The sequence below is a fragment of the Lonchura striata genome, chromosome 8 (genome assembly GCF_050655825.1).
Source record: "Lonchura striata isolate lonStrDom1 chromosome 8, ASM5065582v1, whole genome shotgun sequence".
NCBI classification, from domain to species: Eukaryota; Metazoa; Chordata; class Aves; order Passeriformes; family Estrildidae; genus Lonchura; species Lonchura striata.
In genome coordinates this window covers 1,353,865-1,368,293 of record NC_140710.1, presented here as the reverse complement: position 1 = coordinate 1,368,293, position 14,429 = coordinate 1,353,865, and the positions used below count along the sequence as shown (strand labels likewise).

The 14,429-nt window shown below is 53.4% G+C and overlaps 1 protein-coding gene and 2 long non-coding RNA genes across 3 annotated transcripts; 2 read left to right on the top strand and 1 right to left on the bottom strand.

Moving 5' to 3' along the window:
• Positions 1 to 15: 15 nt before the first annotated feature.
• LOC146766719 (uncharacterized) lies at positions 16 to 4,561 on the top strand. The gene is made up of 3 exons (XR_014956989.1): positions 16 to 84; positions 1,535 to 1,700; positions 3,775 to 4,561. It is a non-coding gene; the product is annotated as an uncharacterized LOC146766719 (long non-coding RNA).
• Positions 4,562 to 8,623: 4,062 nt separating this feature from the next.
• On the bottom strand, positions 8,624 to 9,797 carry DIRAS3 (DIRAS family GTPase 3). The gene is made up of 2 exons (XM_021535614.4): positions 9,657 to 9,797; positions 8,624 to 9,515 (listed from the first exon to the last, which is right to left on the bottom strand). Exon 2 carries the CDS (start codon positions 9,428 to 9,430, stop codon positions 8,834 to 8,836), a length of 597 nt encoding a protein of 198 aa, XP_021391289.1. The 5' UTR covers positions 9,431 to 9,515; positions 9,657 to 9,797; the 3' UTR covers positions 8,624 to 8,833.
• On the top strand, positions 9,160 to 10,344 carry LOC146766718 (uncharacterized). Its single transcript, XR_014956990.1, has 2 exons — positions 9,160 to 9,298; positions 9,629 to 10,344. It is a non-coding gene; the product is annotated as an uncharacterized LOC146766718 (long non-coding RNA).
• The last annotated feature ends 4,085 nt before the right edge of the window (positions 10,345 to 14,429 follow it).

The following is a 14,429-nucleotide window of genomic DNA, read 5'->3' as shown; positions in this document are numbered from 1 at the left end:
CATGCCATTGTGGGCGTGGCCACGCGGTTCTCCCAAATCCATGCGGAATTCCACGGCCGAACCCGCTTCGTCCCGTTCCGGAGGGTGGATTCAGGCCGCTGGTGTTTGGGAAGGGGTTGGGTGGATAAAGCTGCGCCCGCGGCGTCGGAGCACACGCGGGGCTTCTGGGGGTGGTGGAGAATCCGGCGGGATTGGGGCATGGATAGCCTGGGGATTTTGGGATTAGGGGTTGCGGCGGGCGCCAGGGAGGGGCGGATGGGGTATTTGCAAAGGCTTGCCTGCCGCCCGAGCAGCCCGGCGTGCCTGTGCTTGCGGGGCTGTGATGCTGGGATCACCCGGGAATACATTTGTCTGCAGAGGCACGGAGGGTGTGGATGGAAATTTAAACGCGGGCTCCTGCCTGGAGCTGCAGGAGGGGAAGGGCTGGGAAATGAGGGAAGCTCTGGCACTGATTGTGCGGGGAACGTGTGGTTGCCCCTGGATCCCTGGAAGTGTCCAAGGCCAGGCTGGACAGGGCTTGGAGCAGCCTGGGAAGGTCCCTGCGCACGGCAAGGCGTGGAATGGGATGGGATTTAAGATTCCTCTCAACTCCAGCCAGTGTGGGATTCTACAGAATTCCAGGAAAACAAAACTGGAGCAGAAGCTGGGCTCATGCCCGTCACCACCTCTGCCCCGCGGAGCATCCCTGTCCTGAGAGCAGCAGGGAAACCTCTCCTCGCCCTTTTCCGTGGTTTTGCCCGATGCCAGCACAGGCGGGCTGCCGCTGTCCCGGGCACTGCCAGGCTGCCCCGGCTCCAGCCTGTCTCCAGAGCAGCTTTTATGGGAGAGGAGATGGGCTCAGCAGTCTGCCCGGCTCCTCTTGATTGCCATTCCAGCTGGGAACGCAGGGATGCACAGGAGAACCTTGTCCTGAATTATGCCCCAGTGAAAAAAAACCCAAACAAAACCTTTAAACTGTTCAAAGGGAAGGAATTCCTCGTTGGATTCTTAATTAAAAGCACAGGAATCCGGTTTTCCCGAGTGTGGCCACCAGCCAGGCGGGAAGCGTTGCCCTCTCGTGGGCTGAAGCAGCTTCCCACCATTCTGTACTAACCGAGAGCTTAATTAACGTTAATTAACTATCTGGGAGTGCAGCACACCCAGGGGAGCAGCCCACGAGTCGAGCAGGAGCTCGTCGGGGTTCCCTGGAGCTTGGCAGGGATTCCCAGGAGCTTTGCTGGGGCTCCTGTCCCGCTCTGGCCAGTTTGCCACGGGGCACACACTGGGAGGGCACCCTGGGCACGAACTGGGCACACCCTGCTTGCACTGGGGCTTGTGCTGTGTGTACTGGGAGCACTGGGACAGGCGCTGGACAGCACTGGGAGGGTTCACTGGGCACCCTGGGCACGAACTGGGCACACCCTGCTTGCACTGGGGCTTGTGCTGTGCGTACTGGGAGCACTGGGACAGGCGCTGGGCAACACTGGGAGGGCTCACTGCTTTGAACTTTGTATTTTCTCTTTTAAACATTTCTTTTCCTTTCCACCAGGAGCAGGAGAAAGGCTCAGCCAGAGGGGATCTCTTGTTTTTCCTTCTTTTTGCTCCCTCCCAGACATTCACCCAGTGGATGTCTCACCTTTGTCTGAAGGCAGGACTGAGTTCTTCAGATCCTGGTGATGCAAGCACGGGTTTCCCTTTCTCCTGCAAGCACAACTATAAGTGTAAATGTTTATTATTGTTATTAGTGTGTAGTAGTAGCCTAGATCAGGGCACTCACTCTTAGATTTTGGGAAGGAATTGTTCCCTATGAGGCCCTGGCACAGGATTCCCAGAGCAGCTTTTGCTACTCCTGGAATGTCCAAGGCCAGGCTGGACAGGGTTTGGAGCAGCCTGGGACAATGGGAGGTGTCCCTGCCATGGCAGGGGTGGCACTGGGTGGGCTTTGAGATCCCTCCCAACCCAACCCAGTCTGAGGTGGGATACTGGGAAGGCCTTGGAGCAACATCCAGGGTGGAATCCTGTCCCCCACACCATTTATCTCTGTGAGCTCTCGTTATTCCCTGCACAAGGAGGTTCAGAGTTCAGCCAAGGGCTGCCTGCAGACCTCAGCCTGGTCTGTTTGCAGCAGCTCTGCTCTCAGGGTGCACTTTGGTCAGAGGAAGCAAAGCCAGATTTCTTCTGCCTGTTTGACAGAGCTGCTCCTTCCCACCTTGGATGCTCCATGAGGGATTCACTGAATGAACTCAAGGGGCTTTCCCAGAGGGATCATGGAAATCTCTGATGCTGGAGGAAATGAGCCACGCTGCTCCTGGCCCCAGCAATCCTGGCAGAGCAGAAAATCTTAATTCTTGGACAAAATCATCAAGATTATACCATGTTCCCCCTCAAAATCAGTGATTTTTTTTGCAAACACCAGCCACCCTTCAGCATCCTCTTTCTTGGATGTAAAGACTTATTTTTTCCACTAAAAATTAATCAAATGAATCAACATCTGGAATTTTGCCTGTGGGAATGAGTAATTTCTTACAGTTCATACAAATATTTCCCATTTTTGAGCCATATTCTGGCTCATCTTTCCAGATAATCACAAAACCAGCCGCTCTCCCCTGGTTCCAGCTTGGCCAGCTGGTAAAGCATCTGACAGCAGAAATGGCTAAAACAACCTAAGCATGAACATTCCCTTCTTTATTGATTTTCTTCCCTATTTTTGGGCTTCCTGTTGTTGAAATGACACGTCAGAAGCACCCAGGGACAGACCTGTGTGCTGCAGCTCAGGTGTGCTCTTCCTCAGGGGCACACGGAGTGCATCCCGTTGTTCCCTCGGCTCCATATCAACCCCACCAGGTCCCCACGGGGCTGGACGTGGGTGCAGGCTGGGATCTGCTCCATCCCTGCTCCAGGGATGCTCCAAGCAGCCAGGAGGATGTGGGCAGCAGGATGTGGGCAGCCAGCGCTGGCAGAAGAAGCCTTTTCCTCACTCCCATCCCAGATGAGACCTTGGTCTTGATCCAAGGACTCCATGTGATGGATGGGTTTTTCCCTCCAAGGAGGGATTTTCACTGCCTGGGTGTGAGCTGCTCATCCTTCACCCACGGGCAGCCTGAGGCAAATAATGGCAGGCAGGGGTTGGAGGAAAACATGTGGGAACAAAGGAACACCGTAACGTAGGAGAGAAGAGTTTCCATAGCTCCATCCTTAGATATTTTTAGTCTGAAAGGCACAAATGCATCACTGAGCTGTGAAAGGAAAGCTCCCTGCTGCTCTCCATGTCAGAGGCTTCGGAGCAGCTCTGCCTGCTTTGAAGGAGGTGCCCGTGGGCACCTATATCCAGGTGTGGGAAAACCACGTGCCTTTAGCTGGAGTAGACATCACTGGCAGGGACACCTTCCCCTATCCCAGGCTGCTCCAAGCCCCATCCAGCCTGGTCTTGAACACTGCCAGGATCCAGGGGCAGCCACAGCTTCTCTGGGCACCCTGTGCCAGGGTCTCGCCACCCTCAGAGGGAAGAATTTCCTTCCCAAAATCTCATCTAAACCTGCTCTTCTTCAGTTTAAGTGCAATCCCCCTCGTGAAAAGCCCCTCTCACTGCAAATCAGCTGCATTTGCCCTCTGCTCAAGGCTTGGAGTAAGGTCTCAGCACAGGCTGCCAAGCAGAGGTGGGCTCTGGTGGGACCCCACACCCCCTTCCCACCCAGACAGGAGCTGAGGGCAATGGGAGGAGCAGTTGGGGTTGGAAGACTCTGGTTCTGTGCTAATCCAGGAAAACACAATCATCCCTTTCCCTCTAATTTTCAGACTTGCTGGAAGTGTGAAGGAGACAAAGATGAGGATGGAGGCAGTCCCCCGAGGCAGACCCTGTTCCAGTGCCCAGCTGTGCCAGCGAGGTTCGGCTCTGCCACCATGGGACTGTGAGCAAACCCAGCCGGGCCACGGCAATGCTGGGCTCCCCTCCTTCCTCTGCTCCTCCAATCCTTTTTGCATCATTCAATGTACTCCTGTCTAACAGGACTTTATGTCATCGTTTTTCCCCAAAGTGGGAAAAAAGGAAATAATTAGGGGTGGCAGGTCTAGCCTGGCACGCAGCAACACCATTAAGCAGGAGGCTGCTACGCTGGGTTGGTCTGGAGCCTCTTTAACATTTTCATTAGCTCTCCAAAGCTTTTGATGTCCCTTATTTACAACACAGACACTGCAGAGGAGGCAGGCAACGATTAAGACAAGCTTTTACTCTTCTGGAGTTCACTGGGTACCTCGTGGCTACGGACCCTGCATATAAAGCAACATTGCTTATTATTCCATGCTGTTTGTTCCATTAATCATGAGCCTGCTTTGCTCTGGGAAGAGGAATTGGAATACAGCAATATTCTGTCTGCTTGTTTTTAAAATACACGTGTGGGTGGACACTCCAGCTACTGCTCACATTTTTCTCTCACAAGAAGAGCTGTTCGTGATTCTCCTCCCCAGTGTTTTCTTCTGACACTGATTTTGTTCGTCGAACTCGGGAAGGGAACTGCCTCAAGCCTGTCAACAAGAGTTGTATGGAAATAAGGAGTACTAACTGAGAAATGCTTGAAATTCAGCATCCCAGAGAGGAAAAGGATTTCTTTTCCGTCATGGAAAGGCGGGTCAGGCTGGACATTGGAATGGGCTGCCCAGGGAGGTGGTGGAGTCCCCATCCAGGGAAGGTGACACTCAGTGCTCTGGGCTGCGTGACAGGAGGGGGATTGGGCACAGATTTGATTTCATGGTCTTGGAGGGTTTTTCCAACCTCAGTGATTCCACGATTCTGTGGTTCAGTTCAAAGTCACTCACTGCCCTCACAGTCTCAGCCTTCAGCAGCCACCCAGGCAACAGCAGGTCTGGGGATTCCTTCAGGATATCCCAGAAGGAATTTTCAGAGTGTTCAACTCATCCCGAGAAGACACTATGGAGGCGTTAAAAGCAACTCAACAAGTTGTGTCAGCATCTTTTATGACCTTGTCTCACCACATGTAACCTCATGAAGAACGTTCCAGAAAACCAGAGAGTTCTGGGGTAGAACAAAATGAAGAAGAGAATAAAACAACCAACTTGAGAATTATTAGTGAGTTCCCATGCAGCTCTCCAGGCACGGACAATGTGCCAGGGCATGTCTCCAAGGTGAAAGGTTTACAGGATGCATAAACAGCTCCATAAAAAACATGTCACCAGCTCCTGGAAAAGCACTGCTGGAAACAGGAGGTAAGGCCAGAGCAGCTCCATCAGACAGCAGAGCTGCCTCTTCATTGCTGACAGATGGCTTCACCTGAATGTCCTTCATCAAAAAAAAAAAAAACAACTGAAAAGCTACAGGTCTGTTACTTTTCTAACCTGCACTTACTCAATCCTCCCAATCCTTCCAGTATATACCCTCACTCCAAAACACAGCAACCACTCCAATGAAATGGATTTCCCTTCCTATAAGAACGATAGATTGCACACACAAAAGCCAGGTTATTTCAGTTCATACGGAAACAGCCAATTATGTAATTTATTTATTAATACAGTTTTGATTTACAGTACAATTGAGATGCACACTCAAGACATGGATTATTTACAGAGCATTAAAAGCAGCCACAGCAGGTGCCCCTTGTTCCCCAGCTGGTTTGGATTTCTAAATTGGGGCACCCCCAGGAGCACCCCAGCATCTCCATTGCCACACAGTCTTGGTCTCATGGCAACCAAAGAAGCTTTGAATCATGGAATTGTTTAGGTTGAAAAAGTCCACTTAGACGATCCACTTGAATCATTCCCCCAACACTGCCAAGGCCACCCCTGCCCCATGTCCCCAAGTGCCACATCCACAGGGATTTTAAATCCCTCCAGGGATGGGGACTCCACCCCTGCCCCGGGCAGCCCCTTCCAATGTCTAACCACGTTTTCCATGGGGAAATTCCTGCTGATATCCACCCTGAACCTGCCCTGGCCAGCCTGAGGCCATTCCCTCTCCTCCTGTCCCTGTTCCTGGAGCAGAGCCCGACCCCCCGGCTGTCCCCTCCTGGCAGGAGCTGTGAGAGCCACAAGGGCCCTGAGCCTCCTTTGCTCCAGGCTGAGCCCCCTCAGCTCCTCAGGGATTCTCCAGACCCTTCCCGGCTCCTCAGGGATTCTCCAGCCCCTTCCCAGCTCCTCAGGGATTCTCCAGCCCCTTCCCAGCTCCTCAGGGATTCTCCAGCCCCCTCAGCTCCCTCAGGGATTCTCCAGCCCCCTCAGCTCCCTCAGGGATTCTCCAGCCCCTTCAGCTCCTCAGGAATTCTCCAGACCCTTCCCAGCTCCTCAGGGATTCTCCGGGGTGCAGGAATGCCTGTGCCTGTTGTGTTCCAATGGGTTGTTGCTCTGACAGGTCCCAGCCCTCGGAGACCTCCACACCCCGCACAGGGAACACACAGCAGTGCTAATGACACATTCCAGAACATCCTGGCTGTGTGAGTAATTGCAGATCCTTTGCACAGGCATCTCCATGAAGGCAGTGGGAGTTGTAGAGACATTATTAGGTCTCCTGACATTTTAAAAAGGCTTAGACAGAAAAACGTCTTTGAGGGGTTTCAAAGGCTGCAATGGAACTGAAATAGTTTTTGTAATAATACCAAACAACCCACGAGGAGCTTTGTGTAACTGCTTGGACATGAGAGAGCAGAGACAGAAAATCCATGCACAAAGGCAGAGAGGAGAAAGGAAGAGTTATGTCCAAGCAAAGCTATCAGGGCTGCTCCCACGGCCCCCTGGCCACCCCAGGAGAGGTCACACACAGGGGACAACACCAGCCAGCACCACAGGTCCACCACTGGGAGCCTGGGGGGGTCCCTTCTCCAATAGGGAAAATCAGGAGCAGATCCTCTGGGCTGATTTTGGCAAGTGAGAATTACCTTTTGGGCAGCTCCAAACACTCCTGCAGAAGTTGGGTTTGTTTCTGAAATCATAAGTGATACGTTTGTCTGCTGAATCAAATGGTGTGAGGGCTCCAGATGAAACTGGGGCAAACTCCCCTGGCTCCATCTGACCCCATGAGTGTGTAGGGACAGCCTCAGGAGACTGGAAAAGCAGCTCAGGGACAGCACAGGAGACAGGGGAGCACCAGGTAATTCAAATGTCATGTATTCACACGGGTGCAAATCTCATGGGTTAGCCTATTAGCCTGCAACATGAACAAAGAGGTCTGGGAGAAAAGGCCCTTCTACAGCACCTTCCATTGAGAGCCAGACTGGTTTGGGTTGGGAAGGACCTTAAAGCCCATCCAGTGCCACCCTGCCATGGGCAGGGACACCTTCTACTACCCCAGCTGCTCCAAGCCCTGTCCAGCCTGGCCTTGGACACTTCCAGGGACCCAGGGGCAGCCACAGCTTCTGTGGGAATTCCTGTGCCAGGGCCTGCCCACCCTCAGAGGGAGGAATTTCTTCCCAAAATCCCATCCATTCCTGCCCTCTGGCAGTGGGAAGCCATTCCCCCTTGTTGTGGCTCTCCAGGCCCCCATATTTCTCACAGGCTCCCCTCAGGTCATTCTCCACACAAATACATCCACAGAAAGAGCCTGAAAGCCTCCAGCACCTCCTGTTCTATATCGTGTTCACCTTCAGCAATGAAATCACTTCACCAGAAAAGTGCTATAAAAAGTAGCAATTCCTCTCCTCCCATGTCTCATGTGTCAAGACCACGTTGCTGTGTAAAAATCAAACCTACGGTGGAACACTGAAGTCTTGCAGTCTTCTGCTTCGGCTAAAGCACACCCACAATAGGAGACAGAATCATGGAATTATTTAGCTTTGAAAAGCCCTCTAAGACCACGGAGTTCAACTGCTCCCCAGCACTGACCCACATCCCCAAGTGCCACATCCACATAGCTTTTAAATCCCTCCCTTCATGCACATGAAGTGTCTGCCAAAAGTTCTCATCAGGGAGGGGTTTGCTTCCAGGTGTAGCTGCTCCTTCCCCGGGAAGTGTTACCTGAACTGACTCATCCCAGGTCTCAGCTGGTGACTTGGATGGATGGGGGGAAAAATAGATGTATGACAGAATTCCAGGAAGGCTGGGAAAAGGAGCTTCAGACAGCAAAACCAGGGTGATGGCTGGGGAAGGAGAAGATAACCAGGTTCTACATCAGTGGGCACTCAGAATCTCCCAGTTACCTTCATCAGGAGGCAGGTCCTGCTCAAGGACACCAAGGATCACTCCCGGCCTGGGAGTGAGGGCACGTGGGAGATCCTGCCTCAGTGAACAAAGTCGGGAATGAAAAAGTAAAGCAGGAATGAAAGTCTGATTTTATGCAGCTGTAATCACTCCCAGAACTGCACAAGTCTCGGGAGCTGCACAGCACACAGGAAAACTCCACTTCTGTCATGCAAAAACTGCAGCTTTGGTGGGCAAGCCAGTCTGTAAATCAAAAATTTAGGCAAGCAGAGCCACACACATGTTCATTTTTAGAGCAAATGCCTCACTTTGTTAGAGATTTGCTCTGGTCAATAGATTCCTGAAAACAATTTAACTCTACACATTATAGATGATTTCCTCTGAGTTAACAGGCTGGAGATATTTAAAAACTGGCATGTACTCACAAGATTAGAGAGGTTTGTTTTGACAGACATTTTTTCCTTCTGGAAGACTTATTGCATTAAAAACTTCTAGTCACAGGTAATTGCTAACATGGAACATTTATTGGCTTAAAAAAATAAACATGCAGAAGCCATCCTCCTTAAAAACAACACATACAATTACCCAGTGGGGATTTTAGAGGAAAGCAACCACCCTGCAAGGCGTGGATTCCTCCAAAATCTCCAGCAGAAATGTATTTTCTGTGGGAGTCCACGCTCCAGCTGTGCCGTGCAGCAAGTCCAGCCAAAGGCAATCACATAACAGAGCATTTGCCTTGCAGTTTATCTTTCTTTTTCTGCTGTTTGGATTTCTTTCCATCCACCTGGAGACTGATAGTTCTCCTCTGCTCCAGATTCAAGAGCTCCTGGAAGAGCTCCTGCACGTTGTAGTTCATTTTGGCTGAGGTCTCCATGAAGGCACACTTCCACTTGCTGGCCAGCGCTTGCCCCTCGCTGGCATCCAGCTCCCTTTGCGTGTCGTCACTTTTGTTCCCCACCAACATAATCGGGATTTTCTGGATGTCGCCTTTGATCTGACAAATCTCATCGAAGATGGGGTGAAGATCCTCCATGGATTGCCTGCTGGTGACGGAGTACACCAAGATGAAGGCATGCCCTTTGGAGATGGAGAGCCGCTGCATGGCAGGGAACTGATGGCTGCCCGTGGTGTCCGTGATCTGCAGGGTGCAGATGCTCTTGTCACAGCTGATCACCTGCCGGTACGTATCCTCGATGGTGGGGATGTAGGTTTCCCTGAAAGTGCCCCTTACAAAGCGCAGGACCAGGGAGCTTTTGCCGACCCCCGCTGCTCCGAACACCACCACCCTGTAATCATTGCTCTGCTCAGGCATGTTGGCTGCGCCGAGACGCGAGAAGAGCTTTTCACACAAAAACCTCGAGTTCCACCAAGTTTACACACCCCTATGCAGAGGTGGGCTGTGGAGAGGGAGGGGGAAAGGGATGCGTTATTGAAATCAGCAATGAATACACCGCTCCCATCCTTTTCCCCTTGAAATAAACCACTATTCCTCCCTGCCCCGCCCATGCAGGTTTAACGCTACGAGAATAAGAATTCACCTGCAGCCATCAGCTCCAGCGAGCAGCGAAACGGGGCTGGGATCTCCTGGCAGCCGCGGGGAAGGAGAGGCGCTCCGGCTGCAGGGAAGGCGCGCTGCAGCCCCGGGGAAGCCGCGCTCAGCCCCCGGGAAGGCGTGCTCCAGCCCCCGGGAAGCGGTACCACCCCGGAGCCGCCGCAGGGGAGGGGAGGGAGGCTCCGTGCCTTCGTAAATCCAGCCTTCCACTCAACCGCCCCGTGAAAATAAATAAATACCCAGCACAGCCGCCTGAATTGCAGCCGCTGCTGCAGCCCAGCTCTGCTGCTCCATCCCTCGCTCCGTGCACAAAGGCGAGTCTCGCCCTCCCTCAGCCCCTCGCACCGCAGACCCTCAGGAACTGCCGGGCTCTGCCGTCTTTCATCCACCCTGCGCATCTCCCAGCTTAAATTCAGGGGTGATTTAATTTAAAAACTTCAAATCCGGGTCAGGTTTTCGCCCCCACTGACATCAAGCGGGGCAGAGATGCCCTGAGCCGCTTCTCAGCCCTCCCCGGGTAAGCCGCCGAGCCCTGGGGCCATGGCTAGCAAGGTCCACTCAGGACCTTATCCGTGTAACCCCTTCCAGCTGGGGATATTCGCTGATTCCACTGTTTGGTTTGCCTCCCTCACACCGCCGGATGAAATAAGAGTAGTTGTGTGTCACAATCACAAGCAGTGTTTCTCCTCGTTTATTAGGAATTTCCCCCAACGCCCTCACGCGGGGACACCGGAGCTCGCATCACCCGGCGCCTGACAGGGGCAGGCGGCCGTGTGTCCCCGCTGCTCCACCTCCGGCACGGTCGGGGAGGAGAGCTGCGCCCGGCTGCTCATCGCCGCGCTCCGTCCCGGGTGGGCTCTGCCCTCACGGCTCCTTCCCGCCCTGGGTTCGGCTCTGCCCTCATGGCCCCTTCCCACTCCGGGTGGGCTCTGCCCTCATGGCCCCTTCTCGACCCCGGTTCGGCTCTGCCCTCACGGCTCCTTCCCGCCCATGGGTTCCCATCCCGGGCTCGGCTCTGCCCTCACGGCTCCTTCCCTCCCCGTGCCCGGCTCTGCCCTGACGGCTCCTTCCCGCCCATGGGTTCCCATCCCGGGCTGGGCTCTGCCCTGACGGCTCCTTCCCGCTCGGGGCTCGGCTCTGCCCTCACGGCTCCTTCCCTCCCCGTGCCCGGCTCTGCCCTCACGGCTCCTTCCCGCTCGGGGCTGGGCTCTGCCCTCATGGCCCCTTCTCGACCCCGGTTCGGCTCTGCCCTCACGGCTCCTTCCCACTCCGGGCTGTGCTCTGCCCTCACGGTCCCTTCTCGACCCCGGTTCGGCTCTGCCTTCTAGGCTCCTTCCCGCCCATGGGTTCCCATCCCGGGCTGGGCTCTGCCCTCAGGGTCCCTTCCCGCCCCGTGCCCGGCTCTGCCCTCATGGCCCCTTCCCGCCCGGGCAGGGTTCTGCCCTCACGGCTCCTTCCCGCTCGGGGCTGGGCTCTGCCCTCACGGCCCCTTCTCGGCCCGGGCTCGGTTCTGCCTTCAAGGTCCCTTCCCACTCCGGGCTGGACTCTGCCCTCACGGTCCCTTCCCGCCCCGTGCCCGGCTCTGCCCTCACGGTCCCTTCCCGCCCATGGGTTCCCATCCCGGGCTGGGCTCTGCCCTCACGGTCCCTTCCCGCCCATGGGTTTCCATCCCGGGCTGGGCTCTGCCCTCACGGCCCCTTCCCTCCCATGGGTTCCCATCCCGGGCTGGGCTCTGCCCTCACGGCCCCTTCCCGCCCCTTCCCGCCCGCGCGTTCCCGCCCAGGCACCGCCCGCCCTCACGCCCCAAAATGGCCGTCGGCCTCTGAGGGGTTCGGTCCGAAATCAATGCATTTTATAAAGTATTTCTGTCTGTGGGTCATCTACGTTGCAAAATGTGGGATATGTAAAATTTCCTTAAGAAAGGATGTTTTCTGATGTTTGAACTTTGCATACGTCCAAGCCTAATCAACAAAGAGTGAGATTGAATGTGTGAAACAGCAGCTGCCCTCACGCTCTAAGAAGCTGAAAGTGATACCTCCGTATTAAAAAAAAACAAATGAATTGTTAAGGTCAGGGCTGGGCATGTTTCTCTGCTCTCAGACCTGGGGGAGTTGAACAAAGCTTGGGAAAAAGGATAAACCGTTGATAGTGGGCACAGGGAATGCAGGATTTATGGACCACAAGGACTTCTGGCAGAACTCCCAAGATGAGGAAGAAATTCATAAAAACAACTCGGTAACTGTGCTGAAATCAGCACTTGTGGAGGAAAACTTCCCAGTCATTCCCCAGGCTCATTCTTCCAAAACCATTTGTGGTTTTCCGGGTTATCATTTCTTTTTTCTCTGATCCTTGTTGCATTTCTAATGCTGTGGTATTCTCCTATTTTAAATCCACTTCTATCAGACTTATAATGCTTCTAATCCCAGACCAACAAAAAGTTTCTCTTTAGATCTATTTAATACTGCTGTGGGGTTTTTTTGTATAACACCAAAAAAAAAAAAAAAAATCCCAAAACCAAACACAAACAAACAAACAAAAGAAAACAAAACAAATAAAAAACCAACAACTCGGAGGAGTTTCAATCTGGATATGAGGCCAAAATACCTGGGGCAGAACTTGGACTGTCCTCGTGCAAGGGGAACTAAACCTGAGACCTTAAAAAAGCCTCTTTAAAACCAGGTGCCCATTTGTACTGAGATGCTTTGAAAGTTCCTGTCTGAATTAAAAGTCCACTAATCAACATTAGTGGGGTTAATATGGGGGTAGGGATCACCCCTCATCTTCCTTTTGCGGGAAAGAAATCCTGTTGATCTTGCATCTGCTTTTACGGTTCCTGTCTCTCCAGGCAGGGTGACTTGCCTGTGGCAAGGCTCGTAACCTGCAAGCCATTCACTTTGCCTGAATCCCATCATTATTGGGGATTTTCAGAGCAGATTTACAAACCGTCATTTCTGGTGTTTATGGGGTATTTCTAAACCATCATTCCTGGTGTTTATGAGGTATTTATTAGCCACAATGAAATGCTGGCTAGGAATGAGTAGGTAATTCGTTCTCTGTGCTAGCCACTTTTGCTCCGTTATCCCATTTTCAGATGTTTTCCAAGCTTTCCAATGGTTCTTTCTAAGAGGTGTTTTATTTAAACCTCCAGATCTAAAGCCTGAAGCTGGGATTGATTTCCCATAATAGGCTCTGACAAGGGAAGAACTCTAAGAGCTCTTGCACAGCGTGGTGTCAGGTGCTAAGTGGGAAGCAGACCCGTGACACGTCCATGTGCCCACCACAGATCAAAACCTTCCAAAAATAAATCTGTTGCTGCTCATTGCTTATTTTACCCCAAAAAGTGCTCTGATGCTGTCCCATCATCGAGAGCAGGTGACTGTCATTAGAACCAGAGCTGCAGCTCCCTCTCCTGCCATTCTGTCCCCAGCAATGCACGCAGCCCTTCCCTGGCATCCTAACAAAATCCCAGAAAACAGCTTCGGGCTGCAGGATTTGGGCTGGGAGAGGGGACGTCCTTCAGTGTCCCACTACATAGGAATTGTCTGGGGGCTGCTGGAAGTGGGTTTAAACCCCGGCAGCTCCCTCTGCCCAGCCAGTGCTGTCAGTCTCAGGTGGCTTTTCCCATCCCGCTGTTCTCATCGTGTCCCTGCGCAGCGACACGGACACACCGAGCTCCAGGGACAGCCCTGAGCCCGAGCAGCGCCTTGCAGGCAATGGTGGCTCCCTGACATCCCCGAATTCCCAATTTCACTGCCGGGGGATCGCGGGTGCGGCTCAGTCCGGCCCGGAGCCGGGCTCTGGGGGCAGCAGGTGGCAGCAGAGCCCTGCCAGGGCAGGGTGCGCTCGGGCAAGGAGCGTGTGCGAGGGGCGGCCGTTCTACCGGCGCTGAAATCTCATTTATTCCCTTTTGACACTCCTCAGGTCCCCAAGGGCTGCGCTGCCCGTGGCCTGGCTGCAGCCAGCACAGCACGGAGCCGCGGGCTCTGCCTAAAGCTCACACCCAGGCCCTCTCTCAGGTGCTGCTTTACCAGGGCAACCCCTCCTGCAAGGGAACTTCAGGCTCTTGATGCTGAACTTTGTTTTCATCAAACTTCCCACTACTCCCCGAGTGCAAGTTGAAGAATTATTTAGGTTGAAAAAGTCCTCTCAGAGCACTGAGGCCACCACCGCCCTGTGTCCCCAAGTGCCACATCCACATGCCTTTCAAATCTCTGTAGGGATGGGAACTCCACCCCTGCCCTGGGCAGCTGTGCTAGGGCTGGGCAACTCTTTCCATGAAAAAATTTTCCCAAATATTCAGTCTAAACCTCCCCTGTTTCCTGTTGTCCTGTCGCTTGCTCCCTGGCAGAAGACACCAATACTTTTTTGAAATTTACTTTCCCTGGATTATAGACAGCAAGACAACATGGGGAGGGCAGGCTCCAAGCAGCGGGCAGCAGCAGCATGAAATATGGCAGCAGATGGAGGGCAATGCCCAAATCAACGCTGCAGTGGGGTGATGGCCAACACACAAAGGTCACAGCACAGCTGTGACAGCTCCAGGGCTGGCAGGCAGGGACAGAAGGAAAACCCTGCAGGGCTGCTCAGAAGAGAAGAGAAGGCTCCAGGGAGAGACCTTAAGAGCCCCTTCCCATAATTGAAGGGACTCCAGGAGAGCTGGAGAGGGACTTTTGATGAGGGTCCAGAAGGACGGGACAAAGGGGAATGGCTCCCTCTGCCAGAGGAGATAGGAGATGAGGAGAAATTCCAATGACAAATC